The 15,945-nt window shown below is 28.1% G+C and overlaps 3 protein-coding genes across 9 annotated transcripts; all 3 read right to left on the reverse strand.

Moving 5' to 3' along the window:
* Positions 1-4,804: 4,804 nt before the first annotated feature.
* Positions 4,805-7,225, reverse strand: LOC124947833 (nascent polypeptide-associated complex subunit alpha). Of its 3 annotated transcripts, none has more exons than XM_047490502.1 (6): positions 7,076-7,225; positions 6,050-6,322; positions 5,812-5,931; positions 5,496-5,591; positions 5,261-5,419; positions 4,805-5,064 (listed from the first exon to the last, which is right to left on the reverse strand). In XM_047490502.1, the coding sequence occupies exons 2-6, from the start codon at positions 6,308-6,310 to the stop codon at positions 5,050-5,052; spliced, it is 651 nt and encodes a 216-aa protein (XP_047346458.1). In that variant the 5' UTR covers positions 6,311-6,322; positions 7,076-7,225; the 3' UTR covers positions 4,805-5,049. The 3 variants fall into 3 exon arrangements, with proteins under 3 accessions (XP_047346458.1, XP_047346460.1, XP_047346459.1); XM_047490504.1 differs by having other exon boundaries at positions 6,983-7,112; XM_047490503.1 differs by lacking the exon at positions 7,076-7,225 and adding an exon at positions 6,923-7,058.
* A 1,672-nt stretch (positions 7,226-8,897) lies between these two features.
* Positions 8,898-12,714, reverse strand: LOC124947867 (endoplasmic reticulum junction formation protein lunapark). Of its 4 annotated transcripts, none has more exons than XM_047490584.1 (10): positions 12,447-12,714; positions 12,268-12,321; positions 11,358-11,399; positions 11,090-11,277; positions 10,783-10,969; positions 10,312-10,555; positions 10,000-10,170; positions 9,750-9,926; positions 9,536-9,631; positions 8,900-9,412 (listed from the first exon to the last, which is right to left on the reverse strand). In XM_047490584.1, the coding sequence occupies exons 2-10, from the start codon at positions 12,292-12,294 to the stop codon at positions 9,357-9,359; spliced, it is 1,188 nt and encodes a 395-aa protein (XP_047346540.1). In that variant the 5' UTR covers positions 12,295-12,321; positions 12,447-12,714; the 3' UTR covers positions 8,900-9,356. The 4 variants fall into 4 exon arrangements, with proteins under 4 accessions (XP_047346541.1, XP_047346540.1, XP_047346538.1 ...); XM_047490582.1 differs by having other exon boundaries at positions 8,901-9,412; positions 12,268-12,317; XM_047490585.1 differs by having other exon boundaries at positions 8,898-9,631; positions 12,268-12,317.
* A 329-nt stretch (positions 12,715-13,043) lies between these two features.
* On the reverse strand, positions 13,044-15,923 carry LOC124947517 (malate dehydrogenase-like). 2 transcript variants are annotated; one of them, XM_047489789.1, is made up of 6 exons: positions 15,466-15,923; positions 15,216-15,339; positions 14,683-14,783; positions 14,034-14,543; positions 13,586-13,969; positions 13,044-13,432 (listed from the first exon to the last, which is right to left on the reverse strand). In XM_047489789.1, the coding sequence occupies exons 4-6, from the start codon at positions 14,463-14,465 to the stop codon at positions 13,070-13,072; spliced, it is 1,179 nt and encodes a 392-aa protein (XP_047345745.1). In that variant the 5' UTR covers positions 14,466-14,543; positions 14,683-14,783; positions 15,216-15,339; positions 15,466-15,923; the 3' UTR covers positions 13,044-13,069. The 2 variants fall into 2 exon arrangements, with proteins under 2 accessions (XP_047345745.1, XP_047345744.1); XM_047489788.1 differs by having other exon boundaries at positions 14,034-14,783.
* Positions 15,924-15,945: the final 22 nt, after the last annotated feature.

Consider the following 15,945-nt stretch of genomic DNA (forward strand, 5'->3'; position numbering starts at 1 on the left):
CGCAGGCGTTTATGATTTTAACCCTTGTTGTTATTCGCAATCCATGTATATATATCGAAAATGGCAAAAATGGCGGACAGCCAATGTATATACGGTTACATACGAGAGAGACTTTCGTGGACCAAGATCGAACGCGTTGCCTTCAGGCGACGGACGATAATTGTCGGCCGCGCGTGGACGGTTAATAGTATAGGTGTACCGAGGCGCGAACTCTTCTCCCGCATCAATAACGACGAAGAACGTGTTAATATCGTGTCGAGATAGTTAAGCGTTAGGTTTTACGTATATACGTTAGCTTTTGAAGAAAAGAAACTTTTTCTCAGAGAAGTGAGAATAAGAAGAAATTTATAATATGAGCGTGAACATCGATCGATTGTAATTTAATAGGATTAAAATAAAAAATAATCTTTTATTATTAAGATAGATTAAAAATATCTATACAAAACGTTCCATTGGATTATTTTAATTGTTTTTAATTTAAACGATTAATTGACTATCTTTACATTTTCTTTTTTAAATAGAACATGTTAGATCATGTTAAAATATGTCGTTGATCTTTCATATAAATAAGTAGTTACTCGTGCTTGTACACGCATGCATGCAACTTATGTAATTATTAAAGTATAAAATCGTCTAAATCGTTATTATAATATACATCATTTATTACATTGGATGGTATATGCGTTATTTTAATATTACCAATTTTTTTTTCGATATAATTTAATTTAATATTTCAATAACAATTGTAATTCTCAATTATTAATATATATATATATATATATATATATATATATACATATATATAATCAATGTAAAATGTATTGCATTTTATATACTCTTAATCAACGGTCAAGAATGTGTTAAAGATGCTTGGAATCTTCTCCCAGGTTGTTCTGGTATCGTTAAGAAAAAAAAAAAGAAAAGAAAAGAAAAGAAAAGAAAAGGAGAAGAAAAAAGAAATGAGAAAGAAAGAAAGAAAAAGAAAAAAAAGGAACGTAATTTTCGATATTTCACGTTGGGACCGAGCTTTCTGAAGTTGGAAGAGCGCTTTCGAAATGATTTCCGAGAGAAATAAGTCGTATCCTGATCGCTATGAGTCGGAATCTGAGTCGGAATCGGAGTCGGAGTCAAAGTCGGAGTCGAGTCGAGTAGAATAGAGTAGAGTCGGCACTACCATTTGCGGTACTTCACCAATTCCACGCCCATCCAAAAGTTTTACGAGCGTAGCTGCGCCCTCGGTTCGCCGAGCTATGTTTATCCACAGGCACCGGGAAATCTCGGTTAAGTTGGTACGGTACGGAAACCGCAATATTCTTTCCTCTTCCATTGCCAGCAACCAAGCGACGATCGTAACCGTCGCGTCGAAGGGCCACCGACGAATTAGGATCGGACGCCGAAATGGGCGGAAAAGGCGGCGTAGCTTCTCGAAAATGGCGCTAAAATCGTCTCACGAACGATATTATTCGTTTTAGGTTGAGACCAAATTTTACGACTAACCATAATATCCTGAAAGGTAGAGAAAGAGAGAAAGAGAGAGAGAGAGAGAGAGAGAGAGAGAGAGAGAGAGAAACCAGAGTTCGATTTCCGGTGGAAATATAGGTATAGGAGAGAAGAGAGAAACGAAGAATTTCGAATATGGCGCCGAAAAGTGGTGTGCACAAATTGTAGAGGGCGCAGGTAATTTATCTTTTATTGTGATATCGATAATGATTTGAATAACGACATTGACGATTGAAGCCAAATTTTACGACTGGCCTTAATATCCTGAGAGAGAGAGAGAGAAAGAAGGAGAGAGGGTGGGTGAAAGAGAGATTAAAATTTCGATTTCCGATGAAGACATGGAAGAAGGTATAAACGTAAGGAAGAGTAAAATAAATTTGGCGGTAAAAAGTGATTTGTGCGAATTGCAGTATGCGCAGATGATGATTCACCTCTAATAGTGATATTAATAATAATTTGAATAATGATACTGATAAGAAAATTAAAGATAAAGATAAGGAAGAAAAAGAAAGTAAAGTAGAGAGAAAGAAAAAGAGAGAGAGAGAGAGAGAAAGAGAAAAAAGAAAGGGAAAAAAATAAAAGAGAGATGAAGAAGTGCAGAAGCGTTTAGCGCTGGAAGCGATTGGTCGACGCCATTACTCACGCCGTTTGCGCCTGCCACATGGCTCGATGGGTCCAATCTTATCCGTACCTTCTTCTTCTCCTCCTCCTCCTCCTCCTCCTCCTCCTTCTTCTTCTTCTTCTTCTTCTTCTTCTTCTTCTTCTTCTCTTCCTTTTCTCGCTTCGTCCTTCGTACAATCTTGTTCCTCTCCTCTCCTCTTCTCTTCTCTTCTCTTCTCTTCTCTTCTCTTCTTTTCTCTTCTCTTCTCTTCTCTTCTCTTTTCTTTATAGAAGACTCTCGGCTTCTCTCAAGCGCAAAGTCTGACAGCTGTATCGCATCGACATTCTGAAATTCTCGCCTCCTTCAGCTACTTCTTTCTGTTAACGAAGCAAGGAACAACGTCTAGACGGTCTCTTTGTAGATATCCGACTTTATGAAGACGTTACTGGTAACGATAACGCGACAATGACGACGACAACGACGACGACGACGACGACGACGACGACGACGACAACAACGACGACGTACGAAGCATTCTTCGACCAATACGAACATTATCTGATGTCTCGACATACGTCTTCGGGTTGACAGTCGATCGTTAAGAGAACCAGAATCAGAAGTCCGAAGGAAGAAATCCTTCTCTCACCTCGTCGTTCTCATTCTTCAATCTTTTTTAAAATCTCTTCCTTTTGTTATCGAATTTCGCGACGCGAATTTGTAAGTAATTTCGTATAACTTACAAATAATAATGGGAGTTTTTATTAGCCGAATGAAAATAATATTCGTTCATATTATTTTAATCGATGATGATCTTATAAAATACAGGTTGTTTCGAGAAACACCGTAAGAAACATTAAAAAAGCAAATATGAAAAATATGATATAGATAATTACATTATATAGATAAATATTTAAAACGTTTATTCATAGATCATTCATAGATAGAAATTATTTTTCGATCGATGCGAAAGAAAAATAGACATATATTAAATAAATAAATATATATATATATATATATAAAAATATATATACGAGAATCTTATTTCTCTAAGGTTGTTACTTCAGCAACCAATGTGTTTTTGTGTGCTGCTTCTTCATTACGTGACGATATTACTAACGTTTCTTGCCAGCAATAAACGTGGACTTCGTGAGAAGTCCAACCAGATGTCACCGAGAAGCGTCATATACGCGACCGCAATTTCAAATATTAGCACGGATCTCTCGGCGAATAAAGCGAATGGTAGTGAGAGAATTTTCCCCCCTTTTCGTAATATCGCAGCGTTTTTTTTTTTCCTTCCCAAAAGCGCTTTTCCGTAGACGACACGTGCGCGAAACGACTTATAAAACTTTCACCGTGCTTCGACAGCATCCGAACAAAAGTCGTTTTCTAAGAATGACTATCGATACGTATTATCGATGTCATTCACGATTCCATTTACATAGGGAATAACTAAATTCATTCTATCCGATCGATATGACTCATGTAAATATTACGATAAATATTGTTAAAATTATTGATACGATATATCATTTAATTACAATACGCAATATTTATTCTAATCTTATATGTATCAAGATATTTAACAGATCACTTTGATTATTTCATGAATTAAATCCTGCCAATGATAACAATATGTAATAATCCGATATAAAAATAATAATATAATATAATAATTATAAATTTCTTAAGCGACGCAAATACTTCAGTACAATTTACAGTATGATGTTGACATCTACCAATTCTGCTAAGAGTTCTAATCACATTAGCTTTCCATAGGACGATACTATGTATAAAAGTACTCCCGATAATACAGTTCGCTACATTACCATTTGACGTTAAAGGCTGTTCACTATCTTTTGTTCGAAGCATGTGTTACTTCAGCGCCAGTTATGGACAAAATATGAACTACGAATACAAGCAGGGAAGGTTATCCCGTCCAAAAAGTGAATGAATAAGTTACCGTAGATTCTTCGCGCGAGAGTCGTGAGACGAATTTCTTTGCGTTTGGAATAGTTCAAAAAATCTGAGCATCAGCTATTTACGTAACAAACAAACAGGTAATCGCTACTTTATCGAACAAACATACTCCATTCAAACGTAATATCGACGAATAAGTAGTGGGGGTACGAGCTTCTTTTCTTTTGCCGCCAATTTCGAGGGGCGCCACATTACAAAACTTTTTTTTACGCGAAAAATGTTGAAAATAACATTTACGCATAATAATGAGAACAGGCGTAACTCTTGAATAATTTTGATGAACAATGTCTCATTTTAAAGACGAAGGTTTCATCTAGGACATATCTTTTTCGAATTTTTGAAAAAGCTTTATTATTTGTGCATAAACTATTCTCGAATAATATCATTTTTTAATACGATTTTTTTTCAAAGAAAATAAAGCTTTTTCAAAAATTTGACAAAAAGTATGTCCTAGATTAAAGCTTCGTTTTTAAAATAAAATCTTGTTCATCAAGATCGGTTTAGAGTTATGCTTGTTTTCAATTGATGGCGTAAACCATTATAAAACCAGGATAAGTGAACAGCCATGAATACAATAAAAATTTGCTGTTCATCGATTCGATCAGCTTTTTTCATTTTCAACGGAATTCTTTGGGATACATTTCACGTTGTAATAAATCAACTTAATACATGAAGGAATTAAGAAAAATAATTTTAGCATAAAAAATGAATAAAACTGATTGGATATATTCTGTCCTTAATGTATTTATTTGTTTACTCCATATGAATTATGTACATACACGTAAATTTAGATTCCCGAGAGATTGCAAGGACTATCTCTATTTGGGACTTCGTCTTACGGAATTATGTGGTTTCTTGCAATGCGATGAGAAAAAGAAAGAAATGATGAGTTTCCGATGATGCATAGATGATTCAATAGTGATTTCAAAATACAGGCTTCATCATAGCATAGCCATTTCTAAAGAGCTTCATCACATTGTCAATTCCTAAAACACATTATTATATCATTGTTAATTTTTAATCTAATTCCATAAAATAGGGTATAATAAGAAATGTTACTTTCAGTCTGCCAAGACTAACAACAATATATTTTCTGATGATCGCGAAACCTTTTTATCATTCATCATAGAGAAAAATATTCAAAATAATTATAGGATATAATATATATACATTAATACTTACCATAATAGCATTAACAATGTCATTTTTATTATTTCTAAGAGCCTTAATAGCTTTTCCTTTAGAGACGTTAGCTTGACACATCACCAAATCCACATCTTTTTCTTCGACATCCGTGTCATCCACTTCTTCTTCTGATTCCTCTTGTATCGGAGCGACGACCTTAAACAACATAAAGAATGAACATTGTTGTCAAAATATCACAATAGTACAAATAACATTTGTACTATTTCTTTACCGTTGTACTGCCACCGGCTTCGGTCGCAGGAATTACAGGTGGCTCCTTAAATTTCTCAGCAGCCGCAACTTGGGCTTGTTGACTCAAATCTTCGATCTATAAATAAAACAAAAAAATGGTATTTTGGTATATTTTATTAACTAAGCACGTCATAATAATATAAATAAATAACATCATTACATATCAGTCTGCCAAGGTATTTGTCTACATAATATATTTAGTTAATAAATTGCAAAACCGTACAGTGTCATCATTTATTCTATCGTTAATCAAAGATATTTTTTATTAAACTGTATATATACAAATAAGAACATACCTTAGCTTCACCAAATACAATGTATATATCTGAAGCTGGATTTTTCAAAACATCAGGCTTGTTAATAACAAACAAAATATTCTTCGATTTCCTAATGGTTACCCTATTGACCCCTTGTACCTATATTACAAAACAAAAGAAAAAAAAAACATTAAAATAATTTTAAAAGAAATAGATATTAATAGATATAGATATTCATATAATAGATGTATGAATATAAAAAAAAAAAATGACATACCGGTTTCAATCCTAATTTGCTCATAAGCTTTCTAGCCTTTTTCTCTCCACGACTTTGTTTAGCTTTAGAGACCAAATCAATGGGAAGTCCGGTAACCGCTGTGGTTGGAAAGCCAGCTGTGCCACCAACACCAGCATCTTCTAATTCTGGAATAGTATCATCTGAATCGGAATCAGTTCCAGATCCAACTCCTACTCTAGCAGCCTCAATTTTTGTGGGCTCGGAGCTGGCAGCTTTGTCTAATTCAGTTAATTCGGGCATTTTTCTTAATCTCTGGTAAGAATTCAAAAAAAAATTTTTAGTTGTTATACAAGGTAACATATAATATACAATAAATAAAATTTATTCATATATCAACAACATAAATTTATATCGAAAAAACAAGATTATCCTCTATTGTATTCCTATCGCACTCTATGCTAGATAGACGCAAATCGATCAATCCCCAAAACGAGAAAAATGAGGCACGTGTTTTGTACAAAGTTAACGAAATAGGAAAACATCATCTATAATGTATAACCGATAAAATTAAAAACAAATTTTAATAACTTCAAGATCAAATGAATGAATTATTATCATTCGAAATGATAATACAAATATAAATAACACAACGACAAAGAACAGTAATGCGAACTCAGTGCGGCCATTTCCACAATTAAGCAGACATTGTTATGGCGCCCTATTAAATTTCTGTATAAAAGCATCGCATACAGTATTATATCTTGTTTATTTCATCCTATCTATTAAATGTATATAGAATACCGTGTCTCGATCTATATTATACTTTTAAAAAATTCAATAACTTTATAGCTCGTTGACGAAACTTTACATCATTGATATGTAAGTGCGAACAAAATCGTAGACAAGGCCTACCAAGCTTTCCAAATACAATCACGTATATTATCGATGATAAGAAATAAACTAGAATATTACTTCTATATAAACGTTATTCCGACAAATGTTACATTAGTTAAACACATTTTAACAGGTTTCGTAAGACGATGCCGATAAAATCATTAGATTTACCTCAAACGATAGTCCCTCGGCGGTAGGGCACTATTTTTACCATATAAACTGAGGCCAGTTCACACATGTGCTACTTTCTGACAAATCTTTGTACTTTTAAGAACGCAAACATCAGACAAGCGCAGAGTTAAATCTCATATACAATCGACGACACAATTCATTATTCTACAATAATGAATTTTCCATATTATCTTTTCGAACGTTGTATTATTTATTTATTCGTTTATTTATTTTTTTTTTCAAAATTTATTTCCACAAACAATCTTTTAATTAAATGAACGGTATAGACGTTATAATAATGTAGCTGATATAAACACTTTTTCGACTCTTGCTGCTCGACCATCAAACCAATCACGATATATTATAAGTTGCGTGAAACGATCACATTGATCTGATCACATTGAGCGTAAATGTTATTTTACTTATAACATAGATATAAAGAATATAAAAAATAATAATAATAATAAAAGAAGTAATAAATAATGTATCTTGAAAGTATTTTACAATTTTCATCGTTAATCGTAATTTAGATTTTTGAACTAGGAAATGTATCTATCTAAATCTATATACCCTAATAATTTAATAATTTTTCATTCATATTAAATGAACTTAACAATATTATAAATATTTAAAAAAAAAAAAAAAAAAAAAAAAAAAAAAAATCAATTCTCCAAAAAAAAATAGTTCTAGGATATAATAGAGTATAAAATAATAATAGAAAAGAAATGAAATATCAAGGAGAGTGGATAAAGTGATTTACAAGAGTATTGAAAAAGATGATGAACAGATTATATTTAACAATAAATTTCGAAAATACAAATTTCATATTGTTATTACAATAGTTGAAATAATTTTTATTCTATGCGATATATGTAGTAGCAAAATGAGAAAAAAAATCTTTATAAAAGCAATATATTTAATTATACAATATTTTCTTTTTTGTTTTTGATTGATTTTATAATAAAATTATTTTGATCTCTCATAACCTCTCTTTCACATAAGTTAATATCCGTATGATAATGTACGCATTGATTTTAATAAATGATATAAATGTTATCAAAAACAATAGTTAGAACTCTCATTCTTATAAGTGCACATACTTGTATTCGAAACGCAATTAGAGATAAAAACTTACTTATAAATATATATGATAAAGTATTTACAGGAAAAGAAGTAACTATTGTAGATAATTTCGAGAAATATAAAATGGAAATATTTTTTGTTATAAAAATATTCATGTAAAATTTTATTTAACTTTTAAAATTTGTATATGTATAGTATATATAACTTATAATATTTAGATATACATATACACTTACACATTATAAATATATCAGCTTTTCTGTTTGTGAATATTACATTTGAAGTAATATTAGTCCAAAATAACGAATATCTATTATATAATAACTTCAACCATTTTCTTATATTATGTTCCCGCAAGACTTATTTCTTTGATCTTTTAATATTTTTTAATCTTTATAAGATAACACTTAAACTTTTATCGTGCAGAATTTATAACATACTCAACAAATATATTTTTGTAGCAAACATTTCATTAAATATGTATTTTTCTTTTTATTAAGAGTTAAACATCAAAATATTTTCCAAATTTATTTTTATATATATAATTTTTCAATTAATATTTTAAATACTTAAAAATATAATATCAAATACTAGTAATTTTATAAATAAGTCAGGTCTATATAATTTATCTTTCAATAAAAAATAAATTACTTTGGAATTTTCTAAAAAAGAAAAAAATAAATAAAATGCAATAAAATTACATCAAAAATATTTTTCTTATTTTCCAAAGTATGAAAAAATTTAATAATTTTTATATTCTTTTGCAAAAACTCTTCTAATATAAATACTAATTTGTTTCTATTATCAAGATAAATAGTCTCATATAAAATACATAGTTTATACTAAATTATAAGAATTTGATTATTTATCTAACGTTAAATGAATCAAGATTGTAAAATTAATAGAAACATTATTTAGATTCAAACTAGAAAGAATGATTATTTGTTATAATTAAAAAAAAAAAACTGTATTTATTATACTGTGCTATTAATCTTTTTATGCAATTTCGCTAACAATTGCATAAAGATAACTTGGAATGATATTGTTTTTAACTGTCGAAAATTTAATAATTTCTTTTCAAATCTTCATATAATTGACCACTACTGAACATAGAACACAATTATAATATATTGCGCTGTATTATTAATGTCATTATCAACAGTAATATAGTACCTATGCCGACTGAATTCTTAAGATATCAATTTTCAACTTCCATTTCTTCATTGGATTTTTTTTCTTCTGAGTTTTGCATTCCTAATTATGAAGCAGTTGTATAAAAATAATTGAAAAATAAAAATAGATAAAAAGAAAAATACACATTTTTTTAAGATATAGATAAAATATCAGATAAACATTAGCTAAAAATTATATGTTTACCTTTTTTATTTATATTGGAATCAGTATAATCATCATCAATATTCTCTTGATTTTCAGATATTTCTGCTGGTCTTTCAACTACTTCAATATCTGAATCTAAAAATTAGTTACTCTAAATATGTGTGTGCGTGTGTATGTATGTGTGTTACTTATTTATATTGAGAAAGTAACAAAGTAACAAAGTAACAAAGTAACAAAGTAACAAAGTAATTACCAGTATCAGATAAACATGATGCTTCTATTTCAGAATGTTTTGATGTCTTTGTATTTTTATCAGATGAATCATTTGCAAGTATTCCAGAAGTTGGAGAAAAAACATCCTTTATTCTTTGGACTCCTGGTTTTTGTTTTCTTGGAGGATTCCAAAAATTGCAATAACAACATCTAAATCCTATGAATACAAGTGTTATGTTTTTTCATTTCTTCGCTACTTTTGTTAACAGATTTTGAAAAATCTTATTCACCTAAATATTCAAATTCCTCTTTAAGAGCCATTCCATTATGACATTCGCACTGACGACAAATTAAAGCATAACGATTTGATGGCCCATCACCCACTAAATAATCAATTAAACGATCAAAATTGCTTCTGTGGTGTGGTAATATAGGGCGTGCTAATGTATATTCAGGTGATCCTAATATGTAATATAAATTTAATATTAATATAATATAGATAGAATGATACTATACGCATGTATTAAAAAAATATAATATATTAGTGTAATTATTTTAAACCTTAAATTATTTATTATATATAAATATAAAGCAATACTAACTGTAGCACATAGGTGTATTATTAAACCGTTTAGAACCAGTTTGAATAGGAGTATTTGACTGTGGGGTTTTATTAGGAGTTCCATCAACAGATAAAGTTTGAGCATTGATATCCTTTAAAACATTGAATGACTGATTAGGAGTTCTTCTTCTTATTTCTCCTATACCTGGCGATGAAAATATAATAGTACGTGATACGTCGGGCTGTCGTAGTTCTTCCACATTCTGTGGTACTGTAGCAGATGTCTAAAAATCAATAACATTATTTTTATAGTTACTACAATTTTAAAGAAGAATTTAAAATATTGTTTCTTCTATATATATATATATTACTTATATATGTAAGAATCATTATTATTTATGTTTTTTATTATTATAATTTATACTTACAAGATTCTAAAATAAATTACTTACCTTTACTATACGTTTATGAAATTCTTTATTATTTACTTAATACAATTATTTTGACTTACTGATGTCATTTTCAGTTGATCAGGTGCAAATCGTAATAATATCTCCTTGGCTTTTTTATATGTTTCAGTTTCTGTAACTTCATCTAAAATATTATTCTTCTCCCGTTGCATCGTTGCCAACTTTTCTTGATTCTGAGATATTTTGCGTTTATAGTACCACGATACCATTTTTTTTGTAAACAGTATTCTGTAGTAATATAATGTTCTCTTCATATTTATTGTCAATTCATTTATAGATTAGTTAATCGAATAACTTATGCTTGCCTTCATATATATAATCAATTAAAAAAAAAATAAGGATACTTACATAATTGGAAAAATTAATAATGGAGTAATATAGAATATTTGATCATATAAAGAGGCTGGGAAGAAGTAAAAATAGAAAATGAAGGCAGTTGTAATATAAAGAACAACGCTATAAATGACAAGTGTTCCAACAATCTTTTTGTGCTTTTGTTCAGTATTCTGTCCATATTCTTGTATTTCTTTTATTTTCTATAAACAAACAAATCTTATATTTTTTATGATAACAATAAAATAAAAATAAATAATGTAAAATAAAAGGTTTCTCTTACCGAATCTAAATCTTCTAAAATTTCAATAGTTGTTTTCTTTTCCTAATAAAATATAAAATTCCTTATTATAAAGTTTCATTAATTTTTTTTTTTCTATTAATAAATCTTAAAAAAAATTTTATATTCGACTAATTTATAATATAAAAAATACAAGGTAATCTAATTAAAATATAGTAATCTTAAATACTTAGAATGTATTTTAATGTTTATCGAACCAAATTAACAAGTATAATTGTAAGAAAGCATGATCTTTTCATCACATTAATAACCTTTCATTTTTGATTAATCATTCCAATGATACAGAACCAAAATGACAATAGAAAAAATCTTAAAAATAAATATATTTCCAAATTCACTCTACATATATCCATACTCACTATACATAATGTCAAAAATTTATATTATTTTAAGATATTTAAAATCGATATACATAATGAATGTAATCTCTTAAAATAATAATGCATATACAATTCACGAGCGTGCCTTGATTCTAAAAATAACTATAGTTGCTACATAAAAATATTGTTCATATACTTTCCGTTTTATATATTTAGATAACAAAAAAAAAAAAAAAAAAAAAGAAAAAAAAAGAAAAAAGAAAAAAAAAAAATATATACGGGAGAAAAAAGAAACAGAAAAAAAAGAGAAAGAGATAGAGAGAAAGAAAAAAAGAGAAAGAAAGAGAGAGAGAAAGAGAGAGAGAAGAGAGAGAGAAAGAGAGAGAGAAAAGAAGAAAGAGAGAGAAAGAAACAAAATATTAAAATTTGTCCTCATAACATATTAAACATTTATGGACTTTTTTAAATTGGAACACTTACCCGTCTTAATAGTATAGACAATTCAAGATCAAAAACACAAAGTGCATAATAGGAAAAGGCATGAAATATAATAATATAACCAAAATACTTACTCGAAATCTGGATAATATGATTCCCATGTTTTCGGACGATCGATCGCGTTCTTTCTCCCGTAAAAAAAGAAATTACTGATGTTAATTATATATAAATGTCAATTCTTATGTCAAAATTGATTTATAAAAGATATTTTTTGAAACATCGAGATTCAATTGTCATATATGCAACGGTATACCTTTCAAATCCAATATAATTACACCCGCGTTTTGTACCGATATTTATAACTTGCTTCCTACAAAGATTCTCCAGATGCCAACAGGATAATGTTTATTCACATATTGCAATAAAAAATTATATATATATATCTACATATATGTATATATTTTTTTGCTCTCATAGAATGTACGAACTCAATTCAATATTTCATTAATTTTTTGACGATTATTAATACTTTTTACTTTTCTTTTCGATTTATACGGATTTTGAAAAAAAAAAAAAAATTAACCACAAAAGAATATAAGAAGCTGTAATACTATACAATAACGGTGCGTAATCATACCAACAAAATTAATTAAAATCCTATTTTCTTCGCCATAGTAGCAAATTTTATTTTTATATATTTGTAATACTCTTTTCTAATTTCTTAGATATAAAACTGATTATTGGCTGTTTTTGTGGTTCCATCAGAAATAACTAATCATAACTTGAAAATGCAACCAATCATGTTTCATAGATTTCAAATCACCAAACAAATGAAGATAACGAAATAGAACCTTTTTTAAAATTTAAAATAATGTTTAAAAAATAAATAAACGAATTATAAAATAATATATAAGTAGAAATAATAATTTTAATGTATTATGATTTTATTTCTTTACAATTAGCAGCTTTTACTCCCATTTCAACGTATTCATTAATAATTGGAATTGCTTTTTCGATCATATTAATTTCCAAAGGTGAAACTTTCGGCAGACCTAAATTTTCTTTAATTCCTCTTAATCCAAATTGTAATTGAGACGTAAAGAAACGACATAAGGGCATTACATTTGACCGTACAAAACCACATGCATAGATATTATCAAGACCACTAAGGCCACCAGCAAGAGCTAAAATTAATTTTACTGCAGCGCATCCATCCAAGAGGGCAAACTTTTTGACATTAGAATGTATTTTCTCTTGTTTGGTCGCTTGAAATAATTCTACCAATGTGTTATAATGCACCTAAACAATTAATATATAATTATTTATATTTTGTTGTTATACAATAGGAAAAGTTACATAAAAAAATATAGTATAGTATCTGTTTCTAATTTGTATACCATTGACCTTAGTAAATTATTAAAAAATTAAAAAATATAAGTATTATACTCATACGGTTATAAATCCATTGATAGGTTTTGCGCATGATAAAAGCGGAACAATAGTATTTAGATCAGCCCCTCCAGCTATTGGGATTGATATAGATGCAGGATTCAAATCTAAGATATTTCCTGTTATTGTTTCAATTCGCATTATCTCTGTAGAGGCAGAACCAATCAATCTATTTGGATCCCATTTGCCTGCATGTTTATAAATCTCTGATACCATTGATAATGTTGCTGTTACTGGTTTTGTAAAAATTGCTACAAGAGCCATAGGAGAAATTGTAATTATATCCTCTACTGTTTGATGAATGTATTTTGAGCATGTATTAAGTTGAACATATGGATCATTAAAGATATTTAAATCAGACTCATCCATAAGTGCAACAATATTTGTCTATAAATAAAATAACGTTGATTTATGTTATATCTGTTATTATAATGTAATTAAATTAACATACTTTTACTAAGGCTTCTCTGATCAGTCTTTTTGTAAAATACTTTATGCAAATAGAAGTATCAATATGGCTTGCATCCAAGACAGTACCAGCTAATTTTCCACTTAAATCAACTAAATGTATATCTTTTATAAGACGGGATTGTTTTAAAAGAATTGCTGTATAAACAGAAGATAAACCTCCACCAATAATACAAACATTTATATCAATCATACGATCATGGAAAATATTATATTCATAAGATCGTGTGAGTTGCTTAATATTATTTAATTTGCATTCTCCATATATTTTCTCTTTAGATCTATTTTGACTTTGAGATTTTATATTTCTCTTATTAATATTCAATTGTATTTTTGAACTATTTTGAACTATGCAAAGTCTATAAAAACATCCGGTAATACTTTGAAAATAATATGAATAACACTTGGAGATCATTTTTAAATTTCATTTTACGCCTGTACTTTAATATTTTGCCAAAATGAGCATGGAATTCTTGATATGAAACAAAGTATACTAAAAATTTATATATATATATAATATTAATTTTATTAATAAAAAATATTAATTAAGAAAACTTATAGTGGAATATAAAATAAAGATCAATATAACTATATCTTCCCGAAAAATGAATAAGAATATATAATTGATTTACCATATTTGAATACTTTTAATACAATTTATGATGCTATTAAGGAATTTTTTTATCTTTCTTAATATCTCGAGCTGTAGTGTCTTTTTGTGTCTCACAAATATCTGAAACAAGTTATTGTTCTTAATTAATTGAATATAATTTTTTGTTGTTTATTATAGAACATACCTCGAGTTTCTTTTAATAAAATAAAAGTTTAAAATAAAATATTATCAAAAAGATAATATCAATAATGTCAAAATATATAACAATGTACTTTAAAAGTTATTTAAAATTTTATTTCAAGTTTGTAGAATTTATATACTATCATGTCAAAATTATAAGAAAGGTTAATCTTTATAATTAGTTAAATAGTCTTTTGTTATTTTAGTAATAAAATCGTTTATTAAGATCATATGGTATGAAATAATTAATATATTCATTATTTAAATGATAATATTTTCTTATGAATATAGATAATTTGTCAAATATATCTTAAAAGCTTTCTTCTCGCATATATAATAATATAAGTTAAAGTAATGTTTTAATTTTTTTACCGGATGTAAATGAAAAGTTGCCTATCATTTTTTCTATATCATTTCTTAATATTCTTAAAAGATAATAATATTCTTGTAAGTCACGTCGCGTCTTTCGTAACATTTCTAATTCTTCTTGAAGTTCCTGAAAGAATACATAAAATATTTGTTAAACTTTAAATCTATATGATATAATAATATAAATAAAATATATAGCGTATATAAAAGGAAAGAATAAAATGAAATGTTTAAATCAATTCATCAAATATACCTTATCTGCCATTTTAAATGAAAGTACTTGCGGGTTGTTGTGGATATAAATTAAAATGTAAAAAAAAAAATTTGTTCTGAAGTAAACTTATGGCGGTTGACTTTTTTTTTGTAATAATCAAAGTTACCAACCAAATTTAGAATTGTCATGGACAAAAAAGAGGAAATCAAAAAGTTATAGAGATAAATGACGTCTATAACGATTTAATATTGATATTTGATTCTACCAAAATCAATTTACTATCATGAATAATATGAATAGTAATTGTTAAATTTTCTCCATTATAAAGAAAAAGTAATTATATCAAAAGTTTTTATTCTATAGTGACAAACAATAATGATTACAAATAAAACTATGAAAATGACTTTGATTATTTAACACTTCAATCATTTCTATTTGTAATAACGCTAGAAATATACACGTACAGCGATACACAACATGCCAAAGTTGGTAATACAACAACAACGCCATCTGTCAAAT

This window comes from Vespa velutina, chromosome 3 (genome assembly GCF_912470025.1).
Source record: "Vespa velutina chromosome 3, iVesVel2.1, whole genome shotgun sequence".
NCBI lineage: Eukaryota > Metazoa > Arthropoda > Insecta > Hymenoptera > Vespidae > Vespa > Vespa velutina.

Coding starts and splice junctions, on each gene's coding strand:
- LOC124947833 (XM_047490502.1), bottom strand. CDS start 6,310: ATGCCCGAATTAACTGAATTAGACAAAGCTGCCAGCTCCGAGCCCACA. Junction 5,932..6,049: donor GCAAATTAGGATTGAAACCG/GTATGTCATTTT, acceptor TTTGTAATATAG/GTACAAGGGGTCAATAGGGT. Junction 5,592..5,811: donor TTGTATTTGGTGAAGCTAAG/GTATGTTCTTAT, acceptor TTTTATTTATAG/ATCGAAGATTTGAGTCAACA.
- LOC124947517 (XM_047489789.1), bottom strand. CDS start 14,465: ATGATCTCCAAGTGTTATTCATATTATTTTCAAAGTATTACCGGATGT. Junction 13,970..14,033: donor TCAGAGAAGCCTTAGTAAAA/GTATGTTAATTT, acceptor TTTTATTTATAG/ACAAATATTGTTGCACTTAT. Junction 13,433..13,585: donor CTATCAATGGATTTATAACC/GTATGAGTATAA, acceptor TTAATTGTTTAG/GTGCATTATAACACATTGGT.
- LOC124947867 (XM_047490584.1), bottom strand. CDS start 12,294: ATGGGAATCATATTATCCAGATTTCGA. Junction 10,171..10,311: donor TAATACACCTATGTGCTACA/GTTAGTATTGCT, acceptor ATTACATATTAG/GATCACCTGAATATACATTA. Junction 9,413..9,535: donor TTCCAATATAAATAAAAAAG/GTAAACATATAA, acceptor CTTCATAATTAG/GAATGCAAAACTCAGAAGAA.